This window comes from Delphinapterus leucas, chromosome 7, assembly GCF_059928025.1.
Source record: "Delphinapterus leucas isolate spDelLeu-1000000601 "Yukka" chromosome 7, BTC_Dleu_Yukka2, whole genome shotgun sequence".
Classification (NCBI taxonomy): domain Eukaryota; kingdom Metazoa; phylum Chordata; class Mammalia; order Artiodactyla; family Monodontidae; genus Delphinapterus; species Delphinapterus leucas.
In genome coordinates, this window is record NC_143135.1 from 79414002 (window position 1) to 79427118 (window position 13117).

Sequence of the window (13117 nt, forward strand, 5' to 3'; positions counted from 1 at the left end):
GAAAGATGAAGACAGAGTTCCTGAGATGAATTTGCTTGCTCTCTTGTAGTGCAATAAGACAAGCATGTTTGATGATTAAGTCAAGTACACGCAGGCGTTGAGAGAGTGGTCTCTGGAGGTAGATGGCTCTTACTAGCTGCGTGAGTTTGACAGTCATTTCAACCCTGTGAACCTCCATTTCCTCAGCTTTAAAGCAATTACAACTATATTATTTATCTCAGTGTTTTGCCCATTAAATGAGTAATTTGCATGTAAATTAATGGTAGAGGTTAAGTTCTCAATAAATGCTAGTTGTTATTAATTGTTATTAATACTAGATAGAATAATCTATATTCCATATTAGAGACTGGACTAAAGGCTATGGAGATTTACAGGATGATGGCATCCCATCCATTTGTGGCAAAATCAGGGAAAGCTTCATTAAGATAGAAATAGTTGAACTAGGATTTTGATGGGTAGAAATGAGAATTGGAGGCTAAAGCAGAGTCTCTCAGGAGAGGGATTTATATACTGAAAACAGAAGTTGGTTAATTGAGAATTTGATTAGGGTTAATGTTTTATTAGGGACTAGAGGAGATATTTCTGGAAAGGGGTAGATAAAGTACAGATTTGGGAGAGTCTTACATTCTAAAACAGGGAATTTGGATGTTATTCATGTTAGAATGATTAGTTGTTGAAGGTTTCTAAACAGAAGCGTGTTAGTACCAAAGCTATACATTAGGAATGTTAATCTGGAAATAATGAGTTGTATGGTGGAATCGAGATCCTGGAGGAAGAGAGGTTCGTCTGTCTTCATCCAGAAACCCAGTAATAATTAATTGAATCAAGTTGTTGGTATTCAAAATGTGGAGGAGGAAATATTATGAGGTATTAAGGGGTCTTACTTTTGAAGGAAGATGAGGGATGAGGAATAGAGAAGAGACATTTGTTTTATAAATTTTTTAAAATATAAAAAGGCATAATGACAATTGCTGTTAATATTTGATGTTTTGGACATATTAGTACATCTGCTTACAAAATTTGGATCATACTGTATCCAGCTATTTATTTAACACTAATCATTAGTATTTCACCATGTCATTATCTGGTCCTCAAAAATATGACTTTAAATTGTATAGATATATAATAATTTATTTAGCCACTCTGGTATTTAGTTTACTTCTATTTTTTCACTATTATAATTAATACTTTGAAGAAGATACCTGTATGTAAATCTTGGAGTCTGCCCTGAAAATCTCCTTAGGATAAGTTCTAAAAGTGAAGTTACTAAGATAAAAGAATATACCTATTTTAAAATTACTTGATATAGGTAAATTGCCCTTGCAGAAGTTGTATTGTTTTATACTCTGACCAACAGTTCTGAGAGTTCTCTATTTGCCCACATGATTGAAGATATGAATTAACAATTCATTGCATTCTTGTGAATTAGATAGGTAGAAAATGGTATGTTTTATTGCTTTAGTGTCTTCATAATCTATATTCACTTTCTATGTTTGTTTTATTTTCCCTATCATTATTGCTTGTACTTTGACTACAGGATAATAATTTATTTTATAAATCTTTAAATAAGTATGTTACATACTGTGACAAGTAAAGCATGTAAAAATTTAAATATATTCATGTTGATACTTTAGTAAATTCATAATGTGCTGCTTTTTTTTAAACTGATACATTGGATTATTAAAAGCTGTAGAATTATAACAAAATCATTGTTTAATGAAAAACTTCATATTAGTATGTGTTAGTATGTGTTAGTATTAGTATGTGTTAGTATTAGTATGTGTTCATTTTTGCTAAATGAAATTTAAATGTGCTTAAAGATCACAATAATATGTTTGGGTGATATTGTAAAATGTATTATACAAACTCATATTATAATGAGACTCTTTTCTTGTAATTAGTCTTTTTCATGTCACAATATGTCCTTTGGCATTTTTCAGTACTGTCAAGGTAGATTGTTTAAATATTAATTGTAACCCTGTGAAGACTGTGATTGATGATCTCATCCAGAAGTTATTTGACGTGCTTGTTCTTTCTTTGAAGAAGTCCATTCAGGGTAAAGACACTTTTACATTTTTATAGTTATGAAATATGAATCTCAATGATGATTAAAATAAAAGATAATCTAGAAAGTAATATGAAATAAAATATGCTTAAAGTAGTTTTAATAAAGTAGGAAACTCCATATTCAACTCCTGAGAGGTCTAAAAATTGAAGGCATTTTTTATTATTTGCAGTGTGAGCTAGTATCAGTTTGTTGCATATGCTACTGAGAAAGGAGGTAATTCTGGTATAATGTATTTATCCTTATCTCTTCAAATGACTACAGGCATAACTTGGAGATATTGTGGGTTTAGTTCCAGACCACCGCAATAAAGAATATTGTGATAAAGAGAGTCGTGGGAATCTTTTGGTCTCCCAGTGCATATATAAGTTATGTTTACATATACTGTAGTCTGTTAAGGTTGCAGTAAGCATTATGTCTGAATAAACAATTTACATACCTTGGTTAAAAAATGCTTTATTGCTAAAAAATGCTAACCATCACCTGAGCCTTCAGTGAGTCATAATCTTTTTGCTGGTGGAGGGTCTTGCCTTGACGTTGATGGCTGCTGACTGATCAGGGAGGTGGTTGCTGAAGGGTGGGGTGGCCGTGGCAGTTTCTTAAAATAAGACAACTCTGAAGTGTGCTGCATCGATTGACTCTTCCTTTCTCTGTAGCGTGCAATGCTGTTTGATAGCATTTTACCCACAGTAATACTTCTTTCAAAATTGGAGTCAGCCTCCTCAAACCCTGCTGCTGCTTCATTAACTAAGTTCATTCAATATTCTAAATCCTTTGTTGTCATTTCAACAATCTTCACAGCATCTTCACCAGGACTAGATTCTCAAAATTACAAGTAACCACTTTCTTTGCTTATCCATAAGAAGCAATGCCTCATTTGTGAAAGTTTTATCATGAGATTGCAGGAATTCATTCACATCTTTAAGCTCCACCTCTAATTCTAGTTCTCTTGCTATTTTTATCTTATCTTTAGTTACTTCCTCCACTGAAGTCTTGAATCCCTCAAAGTCATCCATGAGGGTTGGAATCAACTTCTTCCAAACTCCTGTTAACATTTATATTTTGACCTCTTTCCATGAATCACAAATGCTCTTAATTGCATCTGGAATGGTGAATCCCTTCCAGAAGATTTTCAATTTATTTTGCCCAGATGCATCAGAGAAATCACTCTCAGTTGCAGCTATAGCCTTATAAAATGTATTTCTTAAATAATAAGACTTGAATGTTGAAATTACTTATTGATCTATGGGCGGCAGAATGGATGTTGTGTTAGCAGGCATGAAAACAACATGTATCTTGTACATCTCCATCAGAGCACTTGGGTGACCAGGTGCATTGTCAATGAGCAGTTGTATTTTGAATCTTTTTTTCTGAGCAGTAGCTCTCAGCAGTGAGCTTAAAATATTCAGTAAACCATATTGTAAACAGATGTGCTGTCATCAAGCTTTGTTGTTCCATTTCTGGAGCACAGGCAGAATAGATTCAACATAATTCTTAAAGGTGCTGTGATTTTTTTGAATGGCAGATGAGCATTGGCATCAACTTAAGTTACCAGCTGCATTAGCCTCTAACAAGAGAGTCAGCCTATCTTTTGAATCTTTGAATCCAGGCATTGACTTCTCTCTAGCTGTGAAAGTCCTCGATGGTATCTTCTTCTAATAGAAGGCTTCTTCATCTCCATTGAAAATCTGTTGTTTAGTGGAGCGGCTTTCATTAACTATCTTAGCTAGATCATCTGGATAACTTGCTGCAGTTTGTGTATCAGCACATGCTGCTTCATCTTATACTTTTTATGTTGTGGAGATGGCTTCTTTCTTTAAATCTCATGAACCAACCTCTGTTAGCTTCAAACTTTTCTTCTGCAGCTTCCTCACCTCTCTCAGTCTTTACAGAATTGAAGAGAGTTGGGGCCTTGCTCTGGATTATGCTGTGGCTTAAGGGGCTGTTGTAGCTGGTTTGATCTTCTATCCAGATCACTAAAACTTTCTCCATATAAACAGTAATCCTGTTTCGCTTTCTTATCATTTGTGTTCACTGGAGTACAGCATATTAATTTCCCTTAAGAACTTTTCCTTGGCTAACTGTTTGGTGCAAGAGGCCTAGTTTTTGGCCTATCTCATCATTAGACATGCCTTCCTCACTAAGCTTAATCATTTCTAGCTTTTGGTTTAAAGTGAGAGATGTGTCACTCTTTCTTTCACTTGAATACTCAGGGGCCATTGTAGCCTTATTAATTGGCCCAATTTCAATATTTTTGTGTCTCAGGGAATAGAGAGGTGAAACAGCCAGAATATATACAACATTTGTCAGTTAAGTTCACTGTTTTACGTGGGTGTGGTTCATGGTGCCCCAAAACAATTACAACAGTAACATCAAAGATCACTGATCACAGATCACCATAACAAATGTAAATGGAAAAGTTTGAAATATTGGGGGAATTACCAAGACGTGACACAGAGACATGAAGCAAGTAAATGCTGTTGGAAAAATGCCACTGATAAACTTGCTCCATGCAGAGTTGCCACAAACCTTCAATATGTAAAAAATGCAATATCTGCAAAGCACAATAAAGTGAAGCACAATAAAATGAGGTATGCCTGTACTATTTTCCAAAATATCAGTGTTTCTTTTTTCCTTTAAGCTGTGGTGTTTTAGCATATTATTTAAAAGACTGAAAAAGTTACCAATTTTGAGTAAAATTTACTGAGTACATTTTAAATTTCTTCTCAAAAATTTTAAGTGTCATGTAAAACAATTACAGTTTCATGAGAAGAAATTTCTTTGCTTATTCTACATTTTGAATTTTGCTTTATGAAAGCAAATGACTACTTAGGATTTAATGTATTTCATATAGTGATTACTTCTAACATTCCTTGATTTAGAAATCATGTAATTAAATATTTTTCGTGATAATAATAATTTTTCTTATATTTCAATGTTACCTATTTCAGCTCATTTACATGAAATTGATACATTCGTTACTGAAGCTATGGCAGTCTTAACAATTATGCCGCAATCTGTGGAAGAGATAGGTAATGCAAATTTACAATATAGTAAGCTACAAGAACGGAAGCCAGAGGTGAGAATCACAAAGCAATTTATTTATTCTTTTACTGTACTGGGGATGATTAAATTAGGTAATTTTATGTGACTATTTAGAAATATCATATAATTGCATTATAAGGAAGTCTATAAAATCTAGCCCAATTGATCAGTTCATGACTGGACTCCTGATGTTATGTTGTTGTAATGAAACAGTAACAATAATGCTTATTATTATTTTCAGAAGTATTTGTGGTCTCTTTTATGATGTGGCTTATTAGAATAAAACTAAACATAAATAATTCATGCTGTTACTTCCAGGGTTGTACTTTTAAGATGCTGAAGTATGAAGTTAGAGCAGAATTAGGAGCGCACACACACACACACACACACACACACACACACACACACACTCACATATGATGGAGGAGCTCATAATTAGAGACAAAGATAAAAAAAAGTGAAGGATTCATAAAAACAGTATCTAGAAGGCTAGAGCCTAGAATAAGCAAGTCAAAATTTTATACAACATATTATAGATGATCTTAGTTATGTTTAGAAGAAGGAGGAGAAATAATTCAAAATAGAATACAAAGTTTTTTATGCTCCTATTATGTGATAGGCTTAAAATTATTAGATAGATTAGAGGGAAATGAAATAATATACCTTCATGGTGGAAGGAATTATAAACTTTTATATGGAAAGCTTAAAGGTATAAAGAGGATTTAAAGGCAAATAAAATAATGTACTTATCTAGTAGAAGGAAATAACTAAAGAAGGAATAGCATTATGAGCTGTGGCAGTTAGCTTGATTTAGCAGAGGCGTTCATTCATTTATTTATTTGACAGATACTTATAGATCACCTGATATATTCTAGGCATTGTGCTAGGAGTTGTGGTTACAGCTATGAACGTGCTCTATTCTCATGAAATTTGCATTCGTGTGTGTGTGTGTTTGTGTGTGTGTGTGTCAGAGAGAGAGGGAGAGACAGAGACAGAGACAGAGACAGGACAGAGAAAAGAGAGGAGCATGAGGAGCTAGAGCAGTGCATGATAATCTGGGGGATGTTTCTTAGAGTGGGCGATTGTGGATACCTTATCAGATAGATGACATCTATCTGCACTGAGACCTGAAAAACTTAAGGAGGCAACCATTCCGCGATTTAGGGGGCAGACAGAACAACAAATACAAAGATCTTAAGGTAGAGAAGGAGTTTGGTATGCTTAAGGAGGATAGGTGAAAATATTGTCAAGAAACTTAGTTATCAAGAAAGCCATATTATTCAAGGAAAAAATGGTTTGAGGTGAAATTGGAGAGGTTGGCAAGGGCCAGATTATGAAGGTACTTTTAAACAATCATAAGGATTTGGGTTTTTTTTCTAAAAGTAAAGTCCTTACAGGGATTTAAGCAGGGAAGGATACAGTCTGGTTTACATTTTGAAGTGATTACTCTCGCTGCTCTGTAAAGAATGGATTGGAGGGAGACAATAGTAGCAGAGAGTCCAGTTAGTAGGATATTGCAACTGGTATACAAGAGGTGATGGAAGCTTGTTTCATGGAGTAGCAGAGGAGATGGAGAGAACCGGAGAAATTGATGATGCACTTTAGAGTTAGCACCAAGGTCTTCTGATGTATTAGAAGTAGACGGAGCTTAGAGAAAAAGCAATAAACATGTCTCCTAGGTTTTTGGCTTGAGCAGCTGGAAAGCTAATGGTACCATTTACTGAGATGAGGATGACTAGAGAGGGGAGTTGTTTGGAGATTGGAAGTGGTGGGGATTGAGATGTCAGGTAGAATAAGGAATAAGGAAGTTAGAATAAAGTTGAAGACTAGAGATATAAGTTTGGAAATCATCTTAATATTCATGATGTTTAAAGCCATAGGATTGAACTAGATCACCTGGTTGATAACAAACTGTAGAGGTTATAGGATCAGCTTTGAGCTTTCTGAAATTTAGAGTTCAAGCATAGATGGAGGCAGCTAAGGAGATTGATAATGAAGTGGGATGAAAGTGTGTCATCACAAAAACTATGAGAAATAGATGTATGTTGGGAACAACATGTGAGGCAGGAAGTGGCACGAGACAGTATAAAGAGCTAGCAGAATCTAGGTCATGTGAGTCACATTAAGGATCTAGGTTTGATTTTGTGGGCGCTGAGGAGTCATTGCTGGGTTTTAAGCAGCAGGATGTTACCTAATTGTGTTTTGGTATGTCTCTCTGTTGGCGTGTGGATTTGAAGAAGTAGGAATGCATGCAGGTGGACTTGAAAACTGTTTTAATGTCTTCACAGGCTAAGTTCTGTTCACATACAGGAAATTAGAATCCTGCTCTATTTTTTCTCTCACTGATTTTCCTAGTACAACATAGATTCTTGGTCCATTGTTTTTCTGTTTCTCAGGTGAAACTGATCCTGCCCAGAAATTGCAAACTGGTCATTGAGATATGTTTTAATTTTTTTTTTTTGCCTATTATATATGCACAGTGATTTTAAAATATCTTTCAGTGGATTTTATTGCTTTGTTGAGTAGTAAAAGCACAGGTATAAATTATAGGACACTGTTCTTTTATGGTGCTTTAAAAGGCCTAGAAGCAATTTGAGTAGTTTAGCACTTACTGACCTACACCTAGACTGTTTAACAGACTGCTCATTATACACAGCTCAGGGCATTTCAGGTAGAAGCTAAATACAGGAGCTTGGTTCCGATTCTTCAGTTTTCCCTTTCTTAAGTACCTTTTTTTTCATGACTTACCCTTCTCTGTTAAGTAGGATAATTTAGTTAATCTATGCTTTTAGATAGTCACTAATTTTAGAAGCCTCTTTAGCATTTTCTTATGAATAGAACTTTTATAATAAGAACTTCACTTTGAACAGCTATAGTATTGTCTTCCTATATTCATGATTTAATTAAGTTTCATATTACCACTTTTATTATCCTTTTTAACTTTTGATGTTTAAGTGTCTTAGTTGAGTTTGCATATAATAATAAATGTTAGAAATCCAGGATATAACAAATTATTTACAGTCCCTCCCATCAGGAACTTGCACAAGCCTCTTAGATAGCCTCATACACCAGAGAGCAGAGAGCAGAAGCAAGAAGAACTACAATCCTGCAGCCTGTGGAACAAAAAACACATTCACAGAAAGATAGACAAGATGAAAAGTCAGAGGGCTATGTACCAGATGAAGGAACAAGATAAAACCACAGAAAAACAACTAAATGAAATAGAGATAGGAAACCTTCCAGAAAAAGAATTCAGAATAATGATAGTGAAGATGATCCAGGACCTTGGAAAAAAAATGGAGGCAAAGATCGAGAAGATGCAAGAGATGTTTAACAAAGACCTAGAAGAATTAGAGAACAAACAAACAGAGATGAACAATACAATAACCAAAATGAAAACTACCCTAGAAGGAATCAATAGCAGAATAACTGAGGCAGAAGGATGGATAAGTGACCTGGAAGGCAGAATGGTGGAATTCATGCCGCAGAACAGAATAAAGAAAAAAGAATGAAAAGAAATGAAGACAGCCTAAGAGACCTCTGGGACAACATTAAATGCAACAACATTCGCATTATACGGGTTCCAGAAGGAGAAGAGAGAGAGAAAGGAGCCGAGAAAATATTTGAAGAGATTATAGTTGAAAACTTCCCTAACATGGGAAAGGAAATAGCCACCCAAGTCCAGGAAGCACAGAGAGTCCCATACAGGATAAACCCAAGGAGAAACACGCCAAGGCACACAGTAATCAAATTGGCAAAAATTAAAGACAAAGAAAAATTATTGAAAGCAGCAAGGGAAAAACGACAAATAACATACAAGGGAACTCCCATAATATTAATAGCTGATTTCTCAGCAGAAACTCTACAAACCAGAAGGGAGTGGCATGATATACTTAAAGTGATGAAGGAGAAGAACCTACAACCAAGATTCCTCTACCCGGCAAGGATCTCATTCAGATTCGATGGAGAAATCAAAAGCTTTACAGACAAGCAAAAGCTAAGCAAATTCAGCACCACCAGACCAGCTCTACAATAAGTGCTAAAGGAAATTCTCTAAGTGGGAAACACAAGAGAAGAAAAGGACCTACAAGAACAAACCCAAAACAATTAAGAAAATAGTCATAGGAACATACATGTCAATAATTACCTTAAACGTGAATGGATTAGATGCTCCAACCAAAAGACACAGGCTTGCTGAATGGATACAAAAACAAGACCCATATATATGCTGTCTACAAGAGATCCACTTCAGACTTATGGACACATACAGACTAAAAGTGAGGGGATGGAAAAAGATACTCCATGCAAATGGTAATCAAAAGAAAGCTGGAGTAGCAATACTCATATCAGATAAAACAGACTTTAAAATAAAGAATGTTACAAGAGACAAGGAAGGACACTACTTAATGATCAAGGGATCAATCCAAGAAGAAGATATAACAATTATAAATGTATATGCACCCAACATAGGAGCACCTCAATACATAAGGCAACTGCTAACAGCTATAAAAGAGGAAATCGACAGTAACACAGTAATAGTGGGGGACTTTAACACCTCGCTTACACCAATGGACAGATCATCCAAAGTGAAAATAAATAAGGAAACAGAAGCTTTAAATGACACAGTAGACCAGAGAGATTTAATCGATATTTATAGGACATTCCATCCTAAAACAGCAGATTACAATTTCTTCTCAAGTGCGCACGGACATTCTCCAGGATAGATCACATCTTGGGTCACAAATCAAGCCTCAGTTAATTTAAGAAAATTGAAATCATATCAAGCATCTTTTCTGACCACAACACTATGAGATTAGAAATGAATTACAGGGAAAGAAACGTAAAAAACACAAACACATGGAGACTAAACAATATGTTACTAAATAACCAAAAGAAAAACAAAAACAAAACAAAACAAATTGGGCTTCCCTGGTCGCGCAGTGGTTGAGAATCTGCCTGCTAATGCAGGGGACACGGGTTCGAGCCCTGGTCTGTGAGGATCCCACATGCCACAGAGCAACTAGGCCCGTGAGCCACAACTACTGAGCCTGCGTGTCTGGAGCCTGTGCTCCACAACAAGAGAGGCTGCGAGAGTGAGAGGCCTGCGCACCGTGATGAAGAGTGGCCCCCACTTGCCACAACTAGAGAAAGCCCTGGCACAGAAACGAAGACCCAACACAGCAAAAATAAATAAATAAGTTAATAAACTCCTACCCCCAACATCTTCTTAAAAAAAAAAAACAGAAAAAAACAAAACAAATTATGTAAAAGCAAAAATCTTGATTTAAAAAGCAAATCATGAAACAATTTTAAATAAATGGAATCTTATTAAATTTGATAAAATATGTTGGTTTTCACATGTCATTTTTTAACCTTTAGATTTTGCCCTTATTTCAAGAAGCTGAAGATAAAAACAGACTTTTACGGACTGTGGCAGGTGGAGGTTTAGAAACAATTAGTAATCTGAAAGCTAAGTGGGATAAATTTGAGTTGATGATGGAAAGTCACCAACTTATGATTAAAGATCAGGTAAGAACCTTTTGGTCATTTTGTTAAAATGGAAACAGTTTTTTTTCTCATTTAAGATTTCTTGCTTATCTTTATTCCGTTATAGCTCAGGTTTGTAAGAATTTATAAGCTCAGGTTTTCTGTGACATCTTATGGAAAAACCTGAAGGAACTTTTTGGCCAACGCAATATATTGCTGATGAAATTGACCTCCCTCAGTACTTCCATACAGTAAAACACTTTGTATAAATGATGTTCATGTCATATAGTTTATCTTTGTTTCCTACTGTACCAGGAATGTATGTGACATTATTTTCAGTCTTTCTTATGAATAAATTTATTTACCTACTGTGTATGGTATCTTTTAAGCGTATAATCTGGAAGTTGTACACATCTATTGCACTCATATCCTATTGACCAGCACTTAGTCTTATGGCTGTTAGCTGCATGGGAGACTGGGAAATGCCCTCCTTTATTAAACAGCTGTATAATCAGGTAGAACAACTGGAGGTCATTGATCAAATTTTTTTTATCACATTGATTTTGTTGATAGTTATGATAGATGCTGTTAATCACATGAATGATTTTGTAATGATGATGTTTGCAGTATATCTCTTGTTTTTGTAAATTTATGGTCTAATTTACTTTTGAGTTATTTTATTGTACTTGAAATCAGTAATAAAGAATAATCTTTGAAAAGCTGATACTGATATTTTTTGACCTTTAAATTGAAATGTTGGAAATAAAAATGTGAATATAAAGTAAGATTTTACTTTGAATTAAATTATGTAAACTCTATTGCCTTATAGATTGAAGTGATGAAAGGAAATGTGAAATCACGTCTTCAGATCTATTATCAAGAACTAGAAAAATTTAAAGCTCGTTGGGACCAACTAAAGCCTGGTGATGATGTTATTGAAACTGGCCAGCAAAATACTCTTGATAAAAGTGCCAAGTCAATAAAAGAGAAAAAAATTGAGTTTGATGATCTTGAAGTCATAAGAAAAAAGCTGGTGTATGTTTATTCTTTAAAACTGATAGTACACATTTTGGAAAAAAGAGTTTTGTATTTATATATTAAGCTAGTAATGTTCTTATATTTATTATCTTAACGTCTTTCCTTATAAACTTCAGCAGTTTTAAAAATACCAGTATTAAGTGCTCATGCTACTGCTTTCTTAGGAGTTGTTGAATTATATTAGGATTTTAAGAGAAAAGCAGATTTCTGGTTAGGCCTAGGAATAGAAATAATAGAAGTTATAATAGCAAATTAAATAATAATAATAGAAAATTAAATTTACTTAAAAGTTAAATTAGGGAGTTGGAATATTGCTTTATGTGATCTCATTGTACTTAAAAATGGAATATATAAAATTAATGGACAATTACTTTTAGAGCTTCTGGGAAAAAAAATGAACCTAGCAAAATGATGAGACTTCAAAGAAAAATATTTGTTGTTTTATATTATAATAATACAAATATTAAGTTTAATAATTGTGTTAGGTTTGGTCCATTTAGGTAAATGCATCCATAAATTAATTGGCTTCATAGGTGAGTGGAGGTTTTAGTACACGTTTATTAAGTGACATTACATTAATTAGATGAAGAATATCTTATGTTCTAGAAGCTAATTCTTTCAACCTAGAAGAATATTAATGGATATTCTTTAATGTGTCCTTAGATTAATCCATAAATTTGTGCAATTCTGAATATTTATATATATGACATATATACATAAAATATATTTATATATATTACCAATTTTACTTTGACTCCTTTGGAAAAAATGCATATTAATGAATTTGGAAGAGCTCGTTCCTAAGTAGTTAAGTAAAATTCTTATGTAAAGTAGACATAGCCTCCCACTGTCTACCTCTGCTGTCAGATACTTGCACACAAACACACACAGAGAATGCAGTTAAATATTAATTAGTTAAACTTATTGATATTTAACAGTTTTTCTTTTTAAAAAATTAATGATATTTGCTACTTGTTTCTATAGTGATGATTGCCATCATTTTGGCCTAGAAGAGCCCAACTTCTCCTTGGCATATAGCATCTCTAAGGACATTGAGAGCTGTGCACAAATTTGGGCCTTTTATGAAGAGTTTCAGCAAGGATTTCAAGAAATGGCCAATGAAGATTGGATTACTTTTAGGTTTGATTCATAAATAGTATTTAGATTCTGATAGTTTTGTGGTATTTTTTGGGATGTAAAATTTAAGGTATGTTTCTGGTATTTTACAGGACAAAGACATATCTGTTTGAGGAATTTTTGATGAATTGGCATGACAGATTAAGAAAGGTTGAAGAACATTCAGTAATGACGGTGAAATTACAATCAGAGGTTGACAAATATAAAGTAAGATAGTTTTACTTATCTTACTATTTAAAAATGGTGTTTGGAGCTTTCATGTATCGTTTTATTATGTAGTGACTGAACTGTAATTTTAGTTTATATATTTTTAATGATTCCATTACATGAAAAAAATAGAAAGTA

The 13117-nt window shown here is 34.0% G+C and overlaps 1 protein-coding gene across 1 annotated transcript in view; it reads left to right on the top strand.

The window, feature by feature from the left end:
* Positions 1 to 13117, top strand: part of DYNC2H1 (dynein cytoplasmic 2 heavy chain 1) — a 364877-nt gene that overhangs the window by 42230 nt on the left and 309530 nt on the right. The window contains exons 19-24 of the mRNA XM_022560560.2: positions 1941 to 2056; positions 5017 to 5144; positions 10490 to 10639; positions 11427 to 11632; positions 12620 to 12775; positions 12865 to 12979. Of these exons, the coding sequence (XP_022416268.1) occupies positions 1941 to 2056; positions 5017 to 5144; positions 10490 to 10639; positions 11427 to 11632; positions 12620 to 12775; positions 12865 to 12979 (871 nt within the window). The remainder of the gene's footprint in view (positions 1 to 1940; positions 2057 to 5016; positions 5145 to 10489; positions 10640 to 11426; positions 11633 to 12619; positions 12776 to 12864; positions 12980 to 13117) is intronic.